Source organism: Pleurodeles waltl, chromosome 8 (assembly GCF_031143425.1).
Source record: "Pleurodeles waltl isolate 20211129_DDA chromosome 8, aPleWal1.hap1.20221129, whole genome shotgun sequence".
NCBI classification, from domain to species: Eukaryota; Metazoa; Chordata; class Amphibia; order Caudata; family Salamandridae; genus Pleurodeles; species Pleurodeles waltl.
Window position 1 is genome coordinate 329029885 of NC_090447.1, and position 19010 is coordinate 329048894.

The 19010-nt window shown below is 43.9% G+C and overlaps 1 protein-coding gene across 2 annotated transcripts in view; it reads right to left on the reverse strand.

Moving 5' to 3' along the window:
* KDM6A (lysine demethylase 6A) overlaps nucleotides 1-19010 on the reverse strand; it is a 709557-nt gene that overhangs the window by 537096 nt on the left and 153451 nt on the right. For both annotated transcript variants that reach the window (XM_069204190.1, XM_069204189.1), the window contains exons 6-7: nucleotides 17903-18023; nucleotides 6291-6345 (exon numbers count right to left, since the gene is read on the reverse strand). In XM_069204190.1, the coding sequence (XP_069060291.1) occupies nucleotides 6291-6345; nucleotides 17903-18023 (176 nt within the window). The remainder of the gene's footprint in view (nucleotides 1-6290; nucleotides 6346-17902; nucleotides 18024-19010) is intronic.

Consider the following 19010-nt stretch of genomic DNA (forward strand, 5'->3'; position numbering starts at 1 on the left):
GGCTGGATCAAGTCCTGGATGCCGGAACACACCCTCTCACCATGGTTTGCAGTTGAGCGGGCCCACAGGGCTCTGGCCCCGCGGCCCCGCCGAGCGGGCCTAGGAGACCCATGATCGCACGTTTTCTTAACTTTAAGGACCGCAATACCATCCTTAGGGAGGCCAGACGCTCCCCCGACCTCCTCTGGGACGACCACAAAATTTTGATCTTTCCTGACTACAAGCAGGAGGTCCAGACCCGCCGTCGGTCATACGAACAAGTAAAACAAAAACTCAGAGCGATGCAACTTTCCTACATGCTCCTCTTCCCCGCACGCCTCAAAGTTATCCTGCCCGGCAAAGCGCACTTCTTTGAGTCACCCGAAGAGGCATGGGACTGGCTCACGGAGGAGGGAGCGGTGAACCGACGGGGCCCCATGGGCCCGCCTGGGGGGCCCTGAGAACTGGAGCTGGGGCCGGCCCCCGACTGGACACACGGAGAGGTCGCAAAAGGACAAGGTCCAGACGCGGAAGGCAGAGGAGTGCCGACGCCCCGGCAGAGGATGACAAGAACAATGAACCAGACATGGACTTCTGAGCGATTGGGGGGCGGGGGTTCCCGAGAGGCCCCGGGGCAGGAGGGGGACCACCTGAGCCAATCCCCTACACTTGATTAAGGTGGTTTCACGCACTGGCTTCCATCATATTAGGGGGGGGACAGCCACACTTGGCACTGATCCGTGCAGATGGGAGCGGGGGCACACACACAACGCAGCGCGATAAATTACAGTAATATCCAAGGTTTGGCTAATAGCAGCCGATTGCAACTGATCCGACTGTAAGGAGGGGTCCACTACTCCACTTAGGGACAGTCCATATGACTGTGACACCCCAGTTGGGTACTTGGGCGACAGATGCTTCCTGGGTAGAAGTATGGGGTGGGGGGAGGTTGGGAGGGGTAAATGTTTCTTTAAGGTTTAGTAAAGTTGTTTTGATAGGTTTATTTTGTTGCACCTACTACACCGATCCTCTTCGCTTAGAACATTCGCCTCTGGGACCCCAGACGGGCTCCCGACATTTCACGATCTCAGCACTATGTATACAGCTCACTCACTGACAAGTTCTCTCATGGAATATAAACGGGCTATTAGACAAAATCAAGAGATCCGCGGTGTTCAGCACCCTGCGCAGGTACGCCCCGTCATTGGTCTTGTTGCAAGAAACTAATCTCCTCGGCACTAACCGTCCCATGCTGGCACTTGGGGGCTATAACAGGGTCTACCATGCAGGATTCTCAAGGGGCTCTAGAGGGGTGGCCATCCTTTTCCATCGCACACTACCTATGGTGGTCACAGCCACACATTCAGACCCACAAGGTAGATTCATGGTAGTAACTAGAACGCTACACGGCATACCATTTAATGTAGTGAGTGCTTACGCCCCCCCAGCTGGGCTCAACGCCTTTTTACTTACGCTCCGTCGGGTTCTGACAGACCTCCCTCAAGGTACTACACTGATAGGTGGGGACTTTAACTCCGTCCTGGATCCCAGACTGGATGTCTCTGGGCCAATATCCACCACTCGGTCCGGGAGGGTGTCAAGTGTAAGCGGGTGGGCTGCCAGTCTGGGTCTGTGTGAGGTATGGAGGGCCTGGCACCCCAGGGCGCGACAGTACACGCATACATCAGCTGCCCACCAATCTCAGGCCAGAATTGACCTTGTGTTCATGCCTGCACTGGATACCTCCAGGGTCACCAATGCCAAAATATTACCGTGGGGGGTCTCGGACCACTCTCCTGTGCGAATCAGACTCGGAGGTATCGACCCAACCCAGCGCCCGATGTGGCGCATGAACGCATGGCACCTACAAGAAGAGAAATATACCCTCGAGATTAGGGATCATCTCACACAATACTTTGACCAAAACCTAGGGTCCGTACAATCTCCGAGCACGATCTGGGCTGCATATAAAGCTTCACTCAGAGGCCATGCCAAACACCTCGTCCGCGTCAGGGAACGCGCCCGCGATTCACAGGTGGAGAAACTCGAGGCCAAGGCACTACACCTTGAACGACTAGTTACCACAGCCGCCTCAGCATCCGTCCTGAGACGCCTTACCATAGTCAGGGAAGAGATAAAGCAATTAGTACTGGAATCTGCGAAATACTCCTGGAGGGCGTCAATGGCACGTGTGTATGGTTGGGGGGACAAAAACGGTAAACTCCTGCACTGGCTGGCCTCGCGTCCACTAGCCGATAGAATTATCCCTGAAATTACGGACGAAATGGGCTCAATTGCGAAGACACCTAGCGAAATCGCTAAGAGCTTCGCCTCCTACTATGCGCAATTATATGCGAAAAGCCCCCGCCCTCTGGCCAAGAAGGAATCCCCCTCCTAGACGACATCGTCCTCCCTAAAATCTCACAAACAACCAGAGAAAATCTAGACGAAGTCATAACGCTTGCTGAAGTCACAGCAGCAATAGCCAGCTTGTCAACAGGCAAAACACCCGGCCCAGACGGCTTCCCATCGGAACTTTATAACAGGTGTGGGGATATTCTGAGCCCTCACCTGCTCAATATGTATGACGAAGCCGAGAAGAATGGCTGTTTTCCCTCCGGGACTGATCAAGTCATGATAGTGGTGATCTCGAAAACTCAACCTCCGTCTCATAATCGTTCGGCATACAGACCTATCTCTCTCTTAAACACTGAGATTAAGGTGCTATCCACCATACTCGCCGGTTCTCCCATCACTGGTACACCCTGACCAGTGTGGATTTATGCCATCGCGTAGCACCAGACACTGCATTAGACGACTGCATGTCACCCTGGCACACCGAGGGACCCTGACCCGATCTCCCTTGGCCCTTCTTCTGCTCGACTTCGAGAAGGCCTTCGACACTGTGGACTGGTCCTATCTGGATCACGTGCTACGGAGCAACGGCATTCGGACTAAATTCCGTGGTCTCGTAAAGCTACTATACTCCAACTCAACCGCGCGGGTCCGGGTGAATGGGGTGGCGTCAGCCATTTCCCATTCGCCGTGGAACACGGGAGGGATGCCAGTTGTCCCGCTACTATTTGCATTAGCAATAGAACCACTAGCGAGATTGATAAGGGAAGACCCCCTGTTGGAAGGTTGGTCATGTACGCAGACGACGTCCTCATTTACCTCTCTAACCCTGCCATGAGCGGTCCACGGGTCCTACAACTATTAGACCTTTTCTCATAGGCCTCTGGCCTGACCTTAAACCCGGGAAAATCCCTGTTGGTCCCCTTGCACCCCTCTAGAGACTGTGTCGACTGGCAACAAAATATCCCGATCCGCCGCAATAGCTTTAAATACCTAGGCGTACACATAGCCCTAATTGGCATGGGAATTAAACATCACTCCGCTCATTAGGAAAGTTAGAGATGACCTCCAACGGTGGCGGAGTTTACCCATCAATTTACTGGGCAGGATTGCGCTTTATAAAATGATACTTCCCAGGTTCCTATACCAACTACAGAACTTCCCATACCTAGTCCCCCGAAAGTGGTTCAAAGAGGTGGAATCAGCGGCACGCCAAATCCTGTGGCACGGCTCCCGCCCTAAACTGTCCCTCGCTACCTGTCAAGAGAGATCTATGACGGAGGGCTGGGAATGTCTAATATCTACTTCTATTATCTGGCAACACACTTACTAGTAATTAATGACTGGATGGGAGGGGGCTGGTCGGACCCGGCGTATAGGCTGGAACTCCAAACAACGGGCTACAAAGGGATTTTTAATGCACTGTATGGGGACCCAATTCCACGGAATACCCCAGAAGTGACTAAAATGACTCTCACAGGGTGGCGGGCAGCTCAAAAGGTGTCGGGCTGGTGGGGTCGCCTCACCCAACAGACTCCTCTTTGGAGGGGGAGGTGGTTGGCAGAAGTCTCCACACTGGAGGGATTCCAGAAATGGGACACTATTGGAATCTCCACCCTGGGGGACATCTGGGAAGGGTCACACATACGATCATTTGGGGAGCTCCAAGAAATGTATTCGCTAAACAATACCCAATTTCATAAATACTTACAACTTAGACACGCCTTACTCGCACACGTGCGACTAGGGGACGAAGTCCCAGGGAACAGCCCGCTGGAAGCGAAGGTCCTGATGGGAAGCCTGGGAAAAGGAGTAATCTCTCAGTTGTACCGCTCCATACTCACCAACACCTCTCCACCCCTCGGGGGACTCCGTTTAAAGTGGGAGGGCTGGGTGGGCCCTATAGATGAAGTAGACTGAAGAGAAGCATTGATGGCCCCCCCGATCACTGGCCATCTCCTCCCGATTCCAAATGCTACAAACCCTCTACCTACACGCAGCATACCTCACCCCAAAAGACTCTTTAAAGCAGGCCTCCGGTCCACACCCGACTGACCCCGATGCGCCAACCCAGAGGCCGATTTTTTCCATATGGTCTGGACCTGTCCAGTCATAGAGACGTACTGGGAGGCAATTATAGGTGAGGTTTCAGAAGTCCTACAATCCAAAGTGGAGATATCTCCTACACTGCTCCTGTTGGGGGCCATGGGGGAGATGGGTCTGACTAGGGCGAACCAAGCTTTCCTGTGAGTGGCGTGCTTGGTGGCGAAGAGAGACATCATGGCAGATTGGAAAGCCGAAACAGCACCGGCCCTGGCCAAGTGGAGGCGGGGGTGGATTGGTGCGCACAATGCGAAAAACCAATATATGAAGCAAGGGGATGCCCTGACAAGCATAACAGAGTATGGGGGAAATGGGAAAATGCATTAGATAGCTAGCCTGTGTATGCCCATGGGAGACGAAACACACCAGCTTCAGATACGACGCTTCTGTGACGAGGGAGCTGTAACTAAGATGCATACTTGCATTATGTTATTCATTGTATCACTGATCTATGGATTCAAAACTGGATGAATACACGCACTCCGCGTATGTGGGGGCATGTGGGGACCGGGGGGTCGGACGTTGAACTTTGGTTTCATGGTGCCATTCTATTTGTATTTGTGTTTGCAATTCCCTTTTTTCTTTTTGTTTATCTTGTTTAAAACTAATAAAAGTTTTTTATAAAAAAATAAAAAGAAGCCGGATAAGATTGTATTGATGTAAATGCCAAACTTTGTCGATACGAGCCGCATCAGCCTCCGAAGCGGACCAACCCAGTGGACACCCTTCATACCCCTGGTCTCATTGCAACATACACTGCCCACTTCTCCTGTTAATCCACCAGGTGAACAAGGCTCACACACTACTGATGACAGCAGCATCCAGTTATTGAATCGTTACTTGTTAGCACCACTATATCCTTTTTCAATACTCCTGGCTAAGGTCAGAATGGGATACTACCAGTGAACCTACACCTAGTTTTGTTTACGTACCAGAAACAGATGCTTCTGCTGTGGAAGTGTGGGGATGGGATTTTTGGGGATATATGTTCTATGTTTTTTCACCTTCTTGTTTTAGAAACACATACATCACACCTCGGCTGTAGCCATCCATCATGTTGTGTTATCTACTTCTGTGGCCCACCCTCAAACTGTTTGAGCATGCCTAAAATCAAAAACAATTACCATTCTCCCCATTCAGACACCAACATCTCATGGTCATGAATGTGACTAACCTATTGACATGGAACATTAGTCTAAACAACTTGATTAAAGGCGGTGCAGTGATGTGATTTGTAGAACACCCCTCTCCAGCTGCCCTATTCCTACAGGAGACACACCTCCTGAGCACTTATTTCCCAATCCTCGCTCGCTACAGCTATGATAGGCTACAGATACAACTGAGGCTCTAGAGGGGTTGTGATTATACCATGATACCGAAGGACTCTTCTGGGTCTGGGGGAGGGAATGAGGTGTGGGATGGGAGGGGAGAGTCTATTGGGGAAGGGGGAATTACATTATTGGCTTGACTCCATGGGACTGGGTGACGCATGGCGAATATGGAATCCAGACACTCTTATTTACGCTCACATGTTTGCTGCGCACTAAACTTCGACCTCCCTACAATCACCTCACCCACAAAACCAGCTCTCTCATACTTCCCAGTTGTGCCTTTAAGTACAAAGCTAGAAGTAATTAAATGTTTCTGAAAAACCAGATTTTCATGCCACTATACCTAGAATTCTGTTTAGCATTAGTGTGGCATGTCTCTAAACATAAAAGGATTTGCAAAACGGACAATTTCTACTTTTTATATGAAGCTACTTGATTACTTTGAACATTAGCACATGGCTATTCCTTGCAAAGGGATACTTTCAAAAAATTGAGCTGACCTTTTTAAAGTAATGTACTTACTTTCTGGTTTGGACAAAGTGCTGGAATTGCAGTCAACCAATGCCAACTTAAAATGCTGTAAATGGAAAGAAAAACATGAAGGTATTCAAAACTTTAAGATACAATTACATCAATGTAGATGTAAACATAGCCCTAATTAAGATTTAGCGTTCTGGTGGTACATACTACACACACAAGATACATCTCATCACTTCTCTTATGCAAGTGCATCAGAAGACAGCATGACATGCTGTACCAAAGTAAAAAAAAAATTAAAAAAAAAGAAATGCTCATCCACTATCTGATTATGGTTTATAATGCCCTTAACATGTGTTACTGCAGATAAATCACTCTGAAAAACCCTAAGGTACCGATTTTTGATGAGTGTGCGAGAGAGAGAGAGCGTGCGAGAGAGGAGAGAGGAGAGAGGAGAGAGGGGAGAGAGGGGAGAGAGGGGGGAGAGGGGGGAGAGGGGGGAGAGGGGGGGAGAGGGGGGAGAGGGGAGAGAGGGGGAGAGAGGGGAGAGAGGGGAGAGAGGGGAGAGAGGGGAGAGAGGGGAGAGAGGGGAGAGAGGGGAGAGAGGGGAGAGAGGGGAGAGAGGGGAGAGAGACTCCAGTTCTCACGTAGGGGTATTTATATGATAGTCATAAGCTTTGAACAGTTCCGCCTGCTTGCGGGAACCCCGGAGCCCTTTTTCCAATATAACTTCTCAAATGCTCATGTCAAATCATTGTTAACCCATAATTTGACCCTAAAACACCCCTATATCACCCCTGCTGGGGTCAGGGTACCTCCACCCTTAACCCTTCTACCACTTATTTCTATTATCAGCCCTGGGGACCCTCTCTCATAAAATAAAATGCCGACGCAACATTCTAGTTTAGAGTGGGCAGCCAATTACAGTGGTTCTATTGGCACACGCATTTGCAAAAATTCACAAATGTATAGCTATATTGAGATATACAAATTTTTATGTTCCCTAATTTCTCGTAAACACTGAACGAATTTACACCAAATAACCAAAAGCATGATCTGCTTATGGAAAGCTAGCTTTTTGCCAAATTTGGTGTAATTCCGTCCAGCGGTTCGGGCTGTAATCATGTCTAAAAGGTCCTAGGGGAATTAACATAGCGCAAACAACATTTTTTACCCCTCTTTTTCACAGCCCCCAATTGACGTGTGCAAGAAGAATCACTGGGTTACTTTTTTCGGGGAATTTTCATGTAGAATTATCAAATGGTGCCAAAGATTTAGGCAAGCCAAAAAACTCTATGGCAACATGGTTCTAACTATAACTACCTGCTGGTGGCTGCCAGTAGGCTTTTTATATACAAATACCTCCCCCTAAGTGGCAGTGGTTGCCACTAGGTAGTTATAGTTGGAACCTAGCTTCTATCGAAAAAAGCTTTTTTGTTTTGATAAAAACATTGGCGCCGTTTGATGAATCATCACAAAGTTTTACAAAAAAATATGAGACTCACTTCAGAGACCATCTGGAAAGTTTTGGGGTGATCCGTCAAGCGGGAACCAAGAAAAAGGAGGGGTTCCAAAACGATTTTATGCCATGCATTTTTTCATAGGGATTTTGGACCGGAATAACGCCCCGAACCACTGGAAGGCATTAAACCAAATTTGGCAGAAAAGTAGCTCTTAGCCCAGAAAGCACTCTTTTTGTTATTTGGTGTGAATCCATTCAGTAGTTTTTGAGAAATTAAGGACAAAACTAATTTGCATATACAGGGATGCGTAGGCTCAGCAAACCCTACCGATGTTGTGCTGAGATCTGATTGGCTGCCAACACTGCAACATGGAAGTTTTGGCAGCCATGTTGGGACTCGGCTAAAGAAAAAAAAAGTTTTTAAAAAAAGAAAAAAGGGGCCAGGGTAGGGATAACCTGACCCCTTAGCTCTGGTGCGGGGTTCCAGATCCACTGATCCAATGAAAATTCAACCTCGCTTGTTTAAATGCAGCCCCCAATTGGGAAGGTCCCGGGGGCACTGAAACTTTGAATGTTGCGGGGGCCCCCCCCAGCAGCCTGGAGGACCATCACCTTCCCGGAGAAGAATTAGTAATGAAATGCAGGAGGGAGGAAGGTGCCCACCCCAGGACAAAGCTGTTTGCTCTGACTTGGCAGGAGCCCTTGGTCAGGCCCTGCAGTCGACTCCACCATGCACAGCCTAAGGCCATGCAGGCGCAAGATTGAGTGGTTGGGAGGTGGTTGACCACAAGCCCTGGAACCAATCGCCACCATGCTAGGCCAAAGGCTGTGCACGGCGTTTGTTGGATTAATGTATAGTAATGAAAATTGCTAAAAGTAAAAAAAAAAATATATATATAGGTATTCACACAAAAAAAAAAAAAAGGTTACATGGACATTATAGTTAGGAAACAATTTAACAAATATATAAATTCACGTAAAGAACAAGGGTTACAAGGATGTAGATAGGGTCACATTTTAGAAGTACAAAACCACAGCAATTCACCTGTTATAGTTAGTTGAGCTAACTTGTGCCCTTGCCATGCACTGTTAATTACCTCACAAATTACAGCACTCATGACATCTTTCATTTCATTGAGAATAACAATGTAATACTTGCAGTAAATAACTTTAGCATGTGAATTTCTATGATTTTGTACTTTTAAAATGCAAGCCTAACTATAACGTCCCTGAAACCGTTAGTTTTTTTAAATGATATATATATATATATATATATATATATATATACATACACATATACACACACAAACAAATACAGGCACAGATATATACATATTAAAATACACACACACACACACTACCTTAATTTCACAGAAATTAACCCTCAACGGGAAGCACTTCAGATATACACAAAGGAGGTGCCTAAGTTCAACGTCTACTTCTGTAGAGTACTAATCATTCTAATTTCTTCTGCATGGTCAAGGCAAAGCAAGAGTTTTTTCTTTGCATTTTCACCTTGAAATATTATCTGTAAACTTTCACGGAGGTGTTTATATACTTGCTTTTTTTAGTGCATTATCTCAAGAATTGCCTGTGATGAGTGGGTTCTTTCTTAACTGCTGCTGAGAGCCAACCCCCCCCCCCCCAACCTGGCTCCAGGGTTAGGTGGTTATAAGGGGCTGGCCAAAGACCAGGCCCTGCGGCCAACCTCCACCAGGCACGGCCTTTGGCAGTGGTTGGATTAACGTATAGTACTTAAATTTACGTTACAAAAAACAATAGAAATTCACTGGGGGGAAAAAAAAAACCAAAAAAAAACAAAGGTTACAGTGATGTTATAGTTAGGCTCACAGTTTAAACATACAAAATCATAGAAAGTCAGCAGTTATAGTAAGGATTATTTTCAAGTAACTAACTTGTGCCCTTGTCATCCACTGCTAATTACCCCACATATTCCAACACTCATGACATCTTTGATAATATCACTGATAATTTCTATGTTCTATATTAGCAATAAAGCTCGGGAGGAAAAAAACGCATAGGATAGGGATATAGGAGGGAAACCTTAAGCAAATATCTCAAACCAGTCTCTGGGCATTCCCCTTGGAGCATGTCTCTAAAAAACTGGATGAAAAGTGTGTGCATTATATGTCTTCCGCAATGGCGAAGGAGTTGAAAAGACGCTAAACTAGTATTTCTTGCCAAAAACCAGTGATAGATCTTTTCTTCAAAGGAAAATTAATCTAACTCCCTTTTGTGCTGATGTACGACACTGTCAGTGCTATCATCTAAAGCAGATTGAGAGTGGAGGATAAAGATGAGCGGTATGAACTCAGAAATTAGCTCTATTCTAATGATGTGATACATCTACTCCAAAGGGTACCACTTCTCAAGCCAAGATATTGACTCATGTAGACTCCTTATCGTTTCAACAAACAAGTTACTTTCCTTCTGTAATAATCTTTCAGAGGCCTATTCAACCTGCAGATTCTTCACCTCCTGTCTCTTCCAGGTGCCATAATTAATCTGAGAGAAAAAAGTCACAATAGCTCATCACGGAATCCTGGAGTCATGTTGTACGACTATGGAGGTATGCAGGGTGGGTTGGAATGAAACTATAGGAAATAGCCATGGATGGCGATGGATAGTACCTACTGGTCTGAGGTTGCACACAACATTGCAGCAGCTAGGACTTTAGTCGTACCCAGAGAGGAGCCTCACCCATGAGCAGCTCCGATGTCGCAACATCTGTTTCACTGTAACCACCTCTTTAGGATTTGTTTCTTGGGCTGCTGGCTCCTGAAAGGACATCAAATGTGGTTGGTATTGAACACGAGGAACAGATTATGCCGCCTTGAAGCGAGCAAAGGTCTGCAAATTCTGTTGTGCACTGGTACAGCACACACATCACGCCTTAGCGGTAAAAGCGCACTTTATTTCTCTAACATCTTGTCAACTTGATCGTCGAAGAGATGCTAAGTCGAATGCTGCTCCACTTCAGGACCAACATCAAATATCTTAAGTAGGCATGGAGGAGAACTAGCAATCTCGTATTACCTGTCTTGAAGGTGTGTTCTTCGCATCTAGGGCACAATAAACATTGATATGGTAGTCATGTCATTTCCAAACAATTTTCTTGGACCGGAAGGTGTCTCAAGTCGAACACAAGCTTTTGGTGTGGTGTCTCTAAAGACAGGTTATGAACCAGAAGTTGGTCAGACCACAGGGATTTATCATTGCACGAAGAGCAGAACTTAAAATGTGTACACTCCAAATACACCACCCAAATGAGTCATTCTGATACAACTTGGTCCCCCATTGCAGATTCCTGTGTTTAAGTCCAGGGGCAACAGTTACAATTGCCTAACTAACCTTGAGTTGCCATAGAGATGGAGACCTGTACTGACAGGCTTTAAACAGAGAAAATATTTATTTTACACGCAAAAGATGAGCAAGCTGACAAAAAGAAAACGGGCAACTGTAGAAAAAAATCTATACGGAATTCCAGTCCGTTACATTTGTATCAACCACAGGGTACACAATAGACAGAAAGAACCAGAGTTGAAAGACTGAGCTACAATTATCTCTGAAAATTAAAATGGTACTAAAGACAGTAAAACACTGCAAAAATATTAAGAGAAAGCGCTTAATTTAGTTCAATGCTTATGAGAAAAGTCCAAACAATTGGCAGACTGTATGTGTTTGAGGTATTTTGAATTTGTTCTACAAATCTGCTTCTAAAACATTTAAACATGTTTTGATTTAGTAGGCAAGTTTTGATTTACTTTATTTTGAGAATTTTCAACCTCTGTTTTTAAATGTTTTCCGGAACTCTGCAATTCAATTAGATTAATTCAGTGTTTATGATTAATAATGAAGATCCCTTGTTAGAGAAACAAACTTGAACACAGATGGCATTACACCTCAGTCAGGATTACGTTGTCCTCAAGTAAATCAGGGAAATGAGAGAGAAACTGGGCAGAGTAGGATTTCTAAGGGGGGGGGGGAGGACGGTGTGGCTACTGCCTAAGGAAAATGTCCGCCTAATCGGAGAGCTCGGACGTGCCGCAGGACAAACAGCCACTTTAAACAGTGCTCAGCAAATAGAAAGGTGTGGTGCTTTCAGTAACATCTCTTATAACCAAGTGCTCCAGAAGCTGCCTTTCAATGCCTGACCCTAAAACGTCTCACACCAAGACTCCACATAGATGCATATTCGACTACCCCAGCATCACTACGAAAATCCTATCCCTAAATGCAAGCAATTAGTGGCATTACTCTACAGCACTCTACAATGGTAAGCACCTATAATATATAAAACTAACCCACTAACAGAGCAAGTATGGCACAGGCCCTCCCATCGTATGTCTGAACCTAAGATGGCCAACTCCATTTAATGAACTCTCTCTAAAGCATGCTCCAGAAATTTTTCACTTCTAAACTACACATGCTGGGATACTGAATTTCTCCACCTCAACAGCAACCCAAATTGCAGACAGGAGGGGACTGAGAATAATCCCTCACACTCCAAAGTACCGTACCTTGCAATTCAACAATCTGCATTGCGGCACCATATAAAATTATTTAAGTGTTATTAACCCAGGAAGGATACACAATTCTGCAACTCGCCCTACCTCCCAACATTTGGTGCCTCCGTCAAACATATTAAGGACTACCGAAGCCCCACTAGGTGCACCCAACGCGAAGTATACAGTAAGGTCCGCTCTCAAAATCGCAGACCCCAAACTGCACAACCCCTAAGAAGCGAGGGGAGGTCTGAAAACACCAAACCAGCACACAGGAGACACAAGCAGGACCCCCCCCCCCCCCCCCCCCCCAGATGACCCCATAAAATCTAAATCTGAACTCCGCAACTCTAGACTTAATTATGCAGAAACTCGACATGCTACATGTGCTTGCTCAATCGACAAAATCCACCACAGAAACGATACAGAGCAACCTTGAATCTTTGAATCAAGAAATGATACAACTGGGTGGCAGAGTCTTTGAAACAGAATCACGGATAAACCTCCTGGAAGACCACAATCACAACATTGTCAACCACCACCACAAGACTGGCCATCACCAAGCTCTAAAACAGAAATAGAGAGGGCACCTTACGGATCTTTGGACTTCCTGAATGTAGCGAAAGCCAAGCTCTCTCATGTGCAACCTTCATTGAAAAATGGATCCCCCAAGTGCCCACACTTAAGCCCGCAAACAGCAAAGCTCCAAGAGCCCTCATTTTCAGACCCCTACACTACTCACATACTGAAGCCATCCTCACAGAGATAAAGGAAAATATAGAGAATTAAGTGGCAAGGCACCTCTATTGGGATCTTTCAAGATTATTCCAAAGACACTGTCATGAAACGAAAGGCGTTCCTTTCACAAAGGAAAAAACTCTGACAGATTGCTCAATACAATTTGTTTATAGGTCCTGCACAAATCAAAACTTACAACAGCAATACCATCATTTTTTAAGACTCTAAGAAACTGGACTCCAACGTTGCAGAAACCCAAGATGACTTCTTAAAAACTCGGAACGAATAGCTAACACTTAACAAGAATACTTCCTACTAACTTTCACTAACTTGCTACTCACTTAGTAACATACGATAATCAGGCTGCCCACAAACGCCCCAGATAAAACCAAACTCATGTTCTTCCCATAACATTGCAGAACTCTGATCGATCCATGGGATTGACACGTGGGCTTCATTTTTCCATAATAACTATAACAGGCCGAAATACATTTTTTTCAGTTGCTTCCACTTCTTCAAACCAAGACAGAATAAAGTGGTCAGCAACCTACAAAATCTTAACTAAACTAACTAACTAGCACCTACTAATAACCTAGCAATAAACCTAACAACCTACTGTTAACCCTACCCAATGGTAAGATTTCTCTTCTTCACTGACTGGCACTATATCTCCATATTAATGACATTCAACCTGCTCTGGTTAAATTGGATATTTTATAACTGCCTTCAACCCGATGACGGAATTATAGCAATGTTTAATCTCCTCAATGACAACATAATTTCGATGTATCTAATCTCATAGTGGCATCAATGAATATTGATACGAGCCTTACATTGATAATATACAAATCTAGTGCCATCCAATGGGTACTTAGCTGTTGTCCAATTGCTATTGAAACTGCGTTTTGATCCACAGGTTGGACGATACAAAAATCACTAATGTTTGTCCGCACTACCTGCAATACAGTAACCTGGGTGTACTCAACCGACTCATATCGATATGTGTTTAATCTATGTTGAGAATATGCTGGCACTAGGTGAATATTATGCTGGTAATAGGTTGATCATTTGTTGGTTCTAGGCAGACACCTTAATGATAACTTGCTGAAACTGTTAGCTCTACACTGACACAATGTTGATATTATGTTAGCAATATGACAGTAAGTGGAGAATTTACTGCAAACTGTATATTGTACTTCTTAATTATGAAGCACATCGGGTACCATTTTTCACAAACCTAACCACTGACATAAAAACTTAACTCAGCAGAAATAATGACACGTGTCACCAACACACACCCATCCCACAAGTGGCCACCTCACTCCACAGAAATATTACCCTTTCTCTATATGCTACAACTACTATACCTGGAGATATATTATTATAAACAAAAGAATACACATTATCCACTCTCACTAAATGGCAACTAATTCACTAGGCACCACTATGGAAACAACACCAGGCACTCTAGCCACCATACAAAAACAGGCAAACATACCATACTTAGACACTGATGTGATACTTAACACACTACCTATTCTATACAGGGTGCAGCAAGACAGCACTCTAGAACTAGGACTGACCACTACAGGCCTCCATCGCTCAGCCCAGTTAGATTTTGATACCTCTCCACGGTATCTAGATTCTCATCACAAATATTTAATAATCACTATACTATCATTTTTTTCTCCATTTTCTTTTTACCATTCATATATTTACTCCTGTACTGTACTACTCTATCTCCTTTCCCTCCTCCTTATCACTTCCCATTCTCTCACCCATTCCTTTTAACTTCACCCATGCCAACCCTTCAAACTCACCCGCCCACTAGACCACCCACCCTCTCCCCCACCCACCCCCATATCACCGGCAAACAAGAACTAGCATTTAGCTGGTTACATCAACAATAAGACTCACCTCCCACAAAAATGCAGAACATAAAGTTACTCTCCCTTAATGTCAAGGGTCTAAATCACCCAACCAAACGACAAATCCTAGTTTATACACATTAACTTGAGAGGCCTCACTCTCCTTAAAGAAATTAAGGTGGCCATTAAAAGAGGCAATTCTCCTACAAAAAACAAAAAAGCATGGGTTAGTGACTTAGCATACGCCCCAGCCAGAAATAAAAAAAATGGGTTTCTCACCCTTATCTCAAAAGCCTCTGGCCTCACTATCCTCTCCTCAGAAGCAAACACCAAAGGCCGATGGCTTCTTACTAAAATTACAGAAGGACACCACTGAAATCATAGTCAACAACATCTATAATCCCAATAATGACAACCCTCAATTTACCCTGGGACGTAACCCTTGACAGGAATTCTGCATGTCAATTTAAACCCAACAAATCCCATAAACATATGCTAAACATGTGCAATTCTCTTAAAAATAAAAACATGTAGAGACTATTCAATCCCACAGGGAAAAATTACAATTTTTTCTCCAATCTGAACAATACATTCTCTCGCATCAATTATATCAATTGACTAAACTCCCATTCCAGCCACCTCTTCCCCAACGACTAAACCAATCCTAGTCTCAGACCATACCTGCATTTCATTACTTGATATCGCTTGCACTACATCAGGAACAAAAACACAGAATGAACAACCTTCTCACAGAGGAACCCTCCTTCAAGGAAATTTAATTTAAAAAAAAATAAAAAGAGATCAATGAATACATATCACTCAATAGGTCTTCAGGTCCAAATGCACAAATCTGGGATGCCCTGAATTGCACGGGCACGTGACTAAACTTATGTCAAGAAAAAACAAACGAGACAACAAAACCTTAGACAAACTAGAACTAAAAATAAAAGCATTAGAGAAAGATCTCAAACGTACCAAAGACAAAACTCAATTAAACAATCTAATTAAACTCAAGTATGAAAACAACAAGATTCTGAGTAACAAATCTCACCTAGTAATCCAAAAATACAAAGGCATACGTTTCTGTAGACATAATAAAGCTGGCAAAATACTCATTAAAAAAAAACCTGTCCGAAGACCAGAATAACCTCTATAACCAAAGAACATAGCATCACATCGACAAACGAGAAGGACATCTTAAATACCTTTGAAAAATATTACCATACCCTATACTCCAAGACTAACAACATCTTATGACATATGCTTAAACTACCTCAACAAAATAAATGTAACTAAGATAGATGAATGAACAAAAGAATCACTAGAACAGCCAATTTCTCACAAAGAAATCATAAACGAGATCGAAACAAGGAAAGCCAGGAAGGCCCCGGGCCCAGACAGCTTCCCAGCATCATTCTATCAAACTTGGGATACCCTCCCTAATCACTCCCTTAGAAGACTTATTCACCCACTTCTCCTCTGACTCTGTTAAGGGCTCTGCTGGGGTGGCACCAGAATTGTTATACCAAAAGAAGGGAAAGACCCATCCAATCCCAAGAACTACTGACCCATATCCCTCAAACACAGACTGCAAAATATACACGAAGATCCTAGCCTTCAGAATAGAACCCATTCTCCAAAACATAATGCAATCCTCTCAATCAGGATTATTCAACAGGAGATTCAGTGCAGATGTTATCAGATTTTTTAACCATGCGATTAGAATAGGCAAACTACTGCACCAACCAACTTGCGCAATAGCACTAGATGCAGAGAAGGACTTTGATAAGGTATCGTGGACCTTCATCCAAGCCTCACTCACCACCTTCAACTTTGGCCCTGCTCTCTCAAAAATGATCCTTGCTCTAAACAAAGAACTGAAAGCTAGAATAAACATCAATGGAAAGTTGTCTAATCCCATTCACCTCCAACAAGGAACCAGACAAGGCTTTCTTCTCTTCCCTCTTCTCCGCTCTTTTACTCGGACTCATTAATCTACAACTGAGGTACCTTAATCATTCACCGCAACATCAAAAAACACTACGTTACAATCCATACAATGATTAACTTCACCACTGCAAACAAATACACTTATCCCTACCCTCTACTTTTGTAAATGTGGACCGACTCCTCATGCTATACCATAAAATACTGTTCCCCACTTGAATTAATGGTACCATATAATAATGTATTGTATCTTTTCATTTGTTATTTAATTTTCTAATTGTATAAAATCCCAATAAAACACTCTTGAAATTTGTGTCCGAAGCTAGCCACTAATTGACAGGAAGTAACAGAGACTAATTTTTGTAATCTCTAAGACTACATTGCAAAGAGATAACCCAATCTGGGCATTTTGAGAGAGAAGGTGCAGTGACAACTGATGTTGAGCTTTATGCAATCAATACCTCACAGCAACTTAACTAGTAAATGCAAGCAGGCAGGATAAAGAGCAAGATTAAAATGAGAAGTGAGGCTTGTTTGTGCAGTCAGTGGAGCACATTACCTACTTGCTGAGGGGACCGCTGCAGACCATCTATCAAATGTGTTACTCCTTCAGGAATATATGGCCAAGTAACACTATGTTCTATAGTGTATTGTGCCTGCATTGATGCAAACTGTTTACATGATAATGTGAGATACAGACAGCGGGAAGCTTAATTGCATGGCTACATTTACTGGCTTTTGGTGCTGTTTCTAATTGCTGGAGGGCGAGGTGTGACGGGGAGAGGAGGCTGCTGTATCTGAAGTGTACTACGTCGACATTTCAGTATGTTACAGTTCCAAAAATGATCCTTAAAGAAAGAACACCTGAAATTAATCTCCCCATTGTACCGATCCCAATACATTAGACTTATTTATTCAGCAGCTTGCTAGCGGATGCATTTTCAAATGAATCAAGAAGTACAAAGAAGTCAGACAGTTTCAAGATAAAGGCCCTGCAAAAGCTGTGGGGTGAGCTTTAGAAAAGAATAAATCAAGTATATATTTTAGTCTTCAACCCACCAATAAGATATATTGCACAGTAACTTTACAATACTGACTAAAAACGACAACACCTACCTTTAAGCTAGATTCGTAGTCTGTGTTCGCTTTAAACATCAATCCAAGTCGTAAATGAATTTCCTTGGCTTGACAAAAACTGGGGTCGATATAAAGCACCTCCTGAAATGCTTTGATTGCCCTGTAAGACAGAGGTGTAAAAAGGAGTAACATTGTATTCCTTATTTTTGAATGCGTTAACAAGAAAGTGCACACCAATAATACATTAATCGAAGTTGTGATGAAATATATGTTGGTAGGATGGAAGGAAGAAACATACTTTTTTTATTTATCAAACCTGCACAAATAAGAAAGTTACTTAACTGTAACTTCAGTTTTCCAGTATTGGTATCTTTCATAGATTCACATGCTTGAATCATCCAAGTCATCAAAATAGGACCCCCACAGTAAAAGTAAATGTAAGTGTAGAATGTATACAACAATGTTAATGACATCCACTTTAATAGTGTATTCACATCATTATAAAAAAAATCCAGCCAATCAGTAGACAGTTCCCTTTATAGCCCTCATCACAGAGGCTCCGTTCCCTCATGTTTTCCAGCACAGGGGTGATTCATACCTAGGGAAGCTAAGGGGAGACTCTATGGGGAGAAGGGTGGGTCATATGTTCATCTATGAAAGATGCACATACTGAAGAACTGAGTTACAAGTAACTTTTTCTTCTCCAGTATTGGATCTTTCATAGATTCACATGCTTGAATCAAAGTAGCAAACAGTACAAAGAAACTCATATATATATATATATATATATATATATATATATATATATATATAAAATATGTCACTTACCCAGTGTACAGCTGTTCGTGGCATGTTCCACTGCAGATTCACATGCTAGGCACAGGTCCTGCCATCTAGTGTTGGGCTCGGAGTGTTACAAGTTGTTTTTCTTCGAAGAAGTCTGAGTCACGGGACCAAGTGACTCCTCCTTTTTGGCTCCATTGTGCATTGGGATCGACTCCATCTTAGATAGTTTTCCCGCAGAGGGTAAGGTAGGAGTGAGAGTGTAAAGAGAGAGATGTCCATGCAATGCCTTGGACGAGGTGATCTTGTGCTCCCCCCATGGGCCCCCCACCCACACCCCCAGTCGTGGATTGAAGGGAAATCC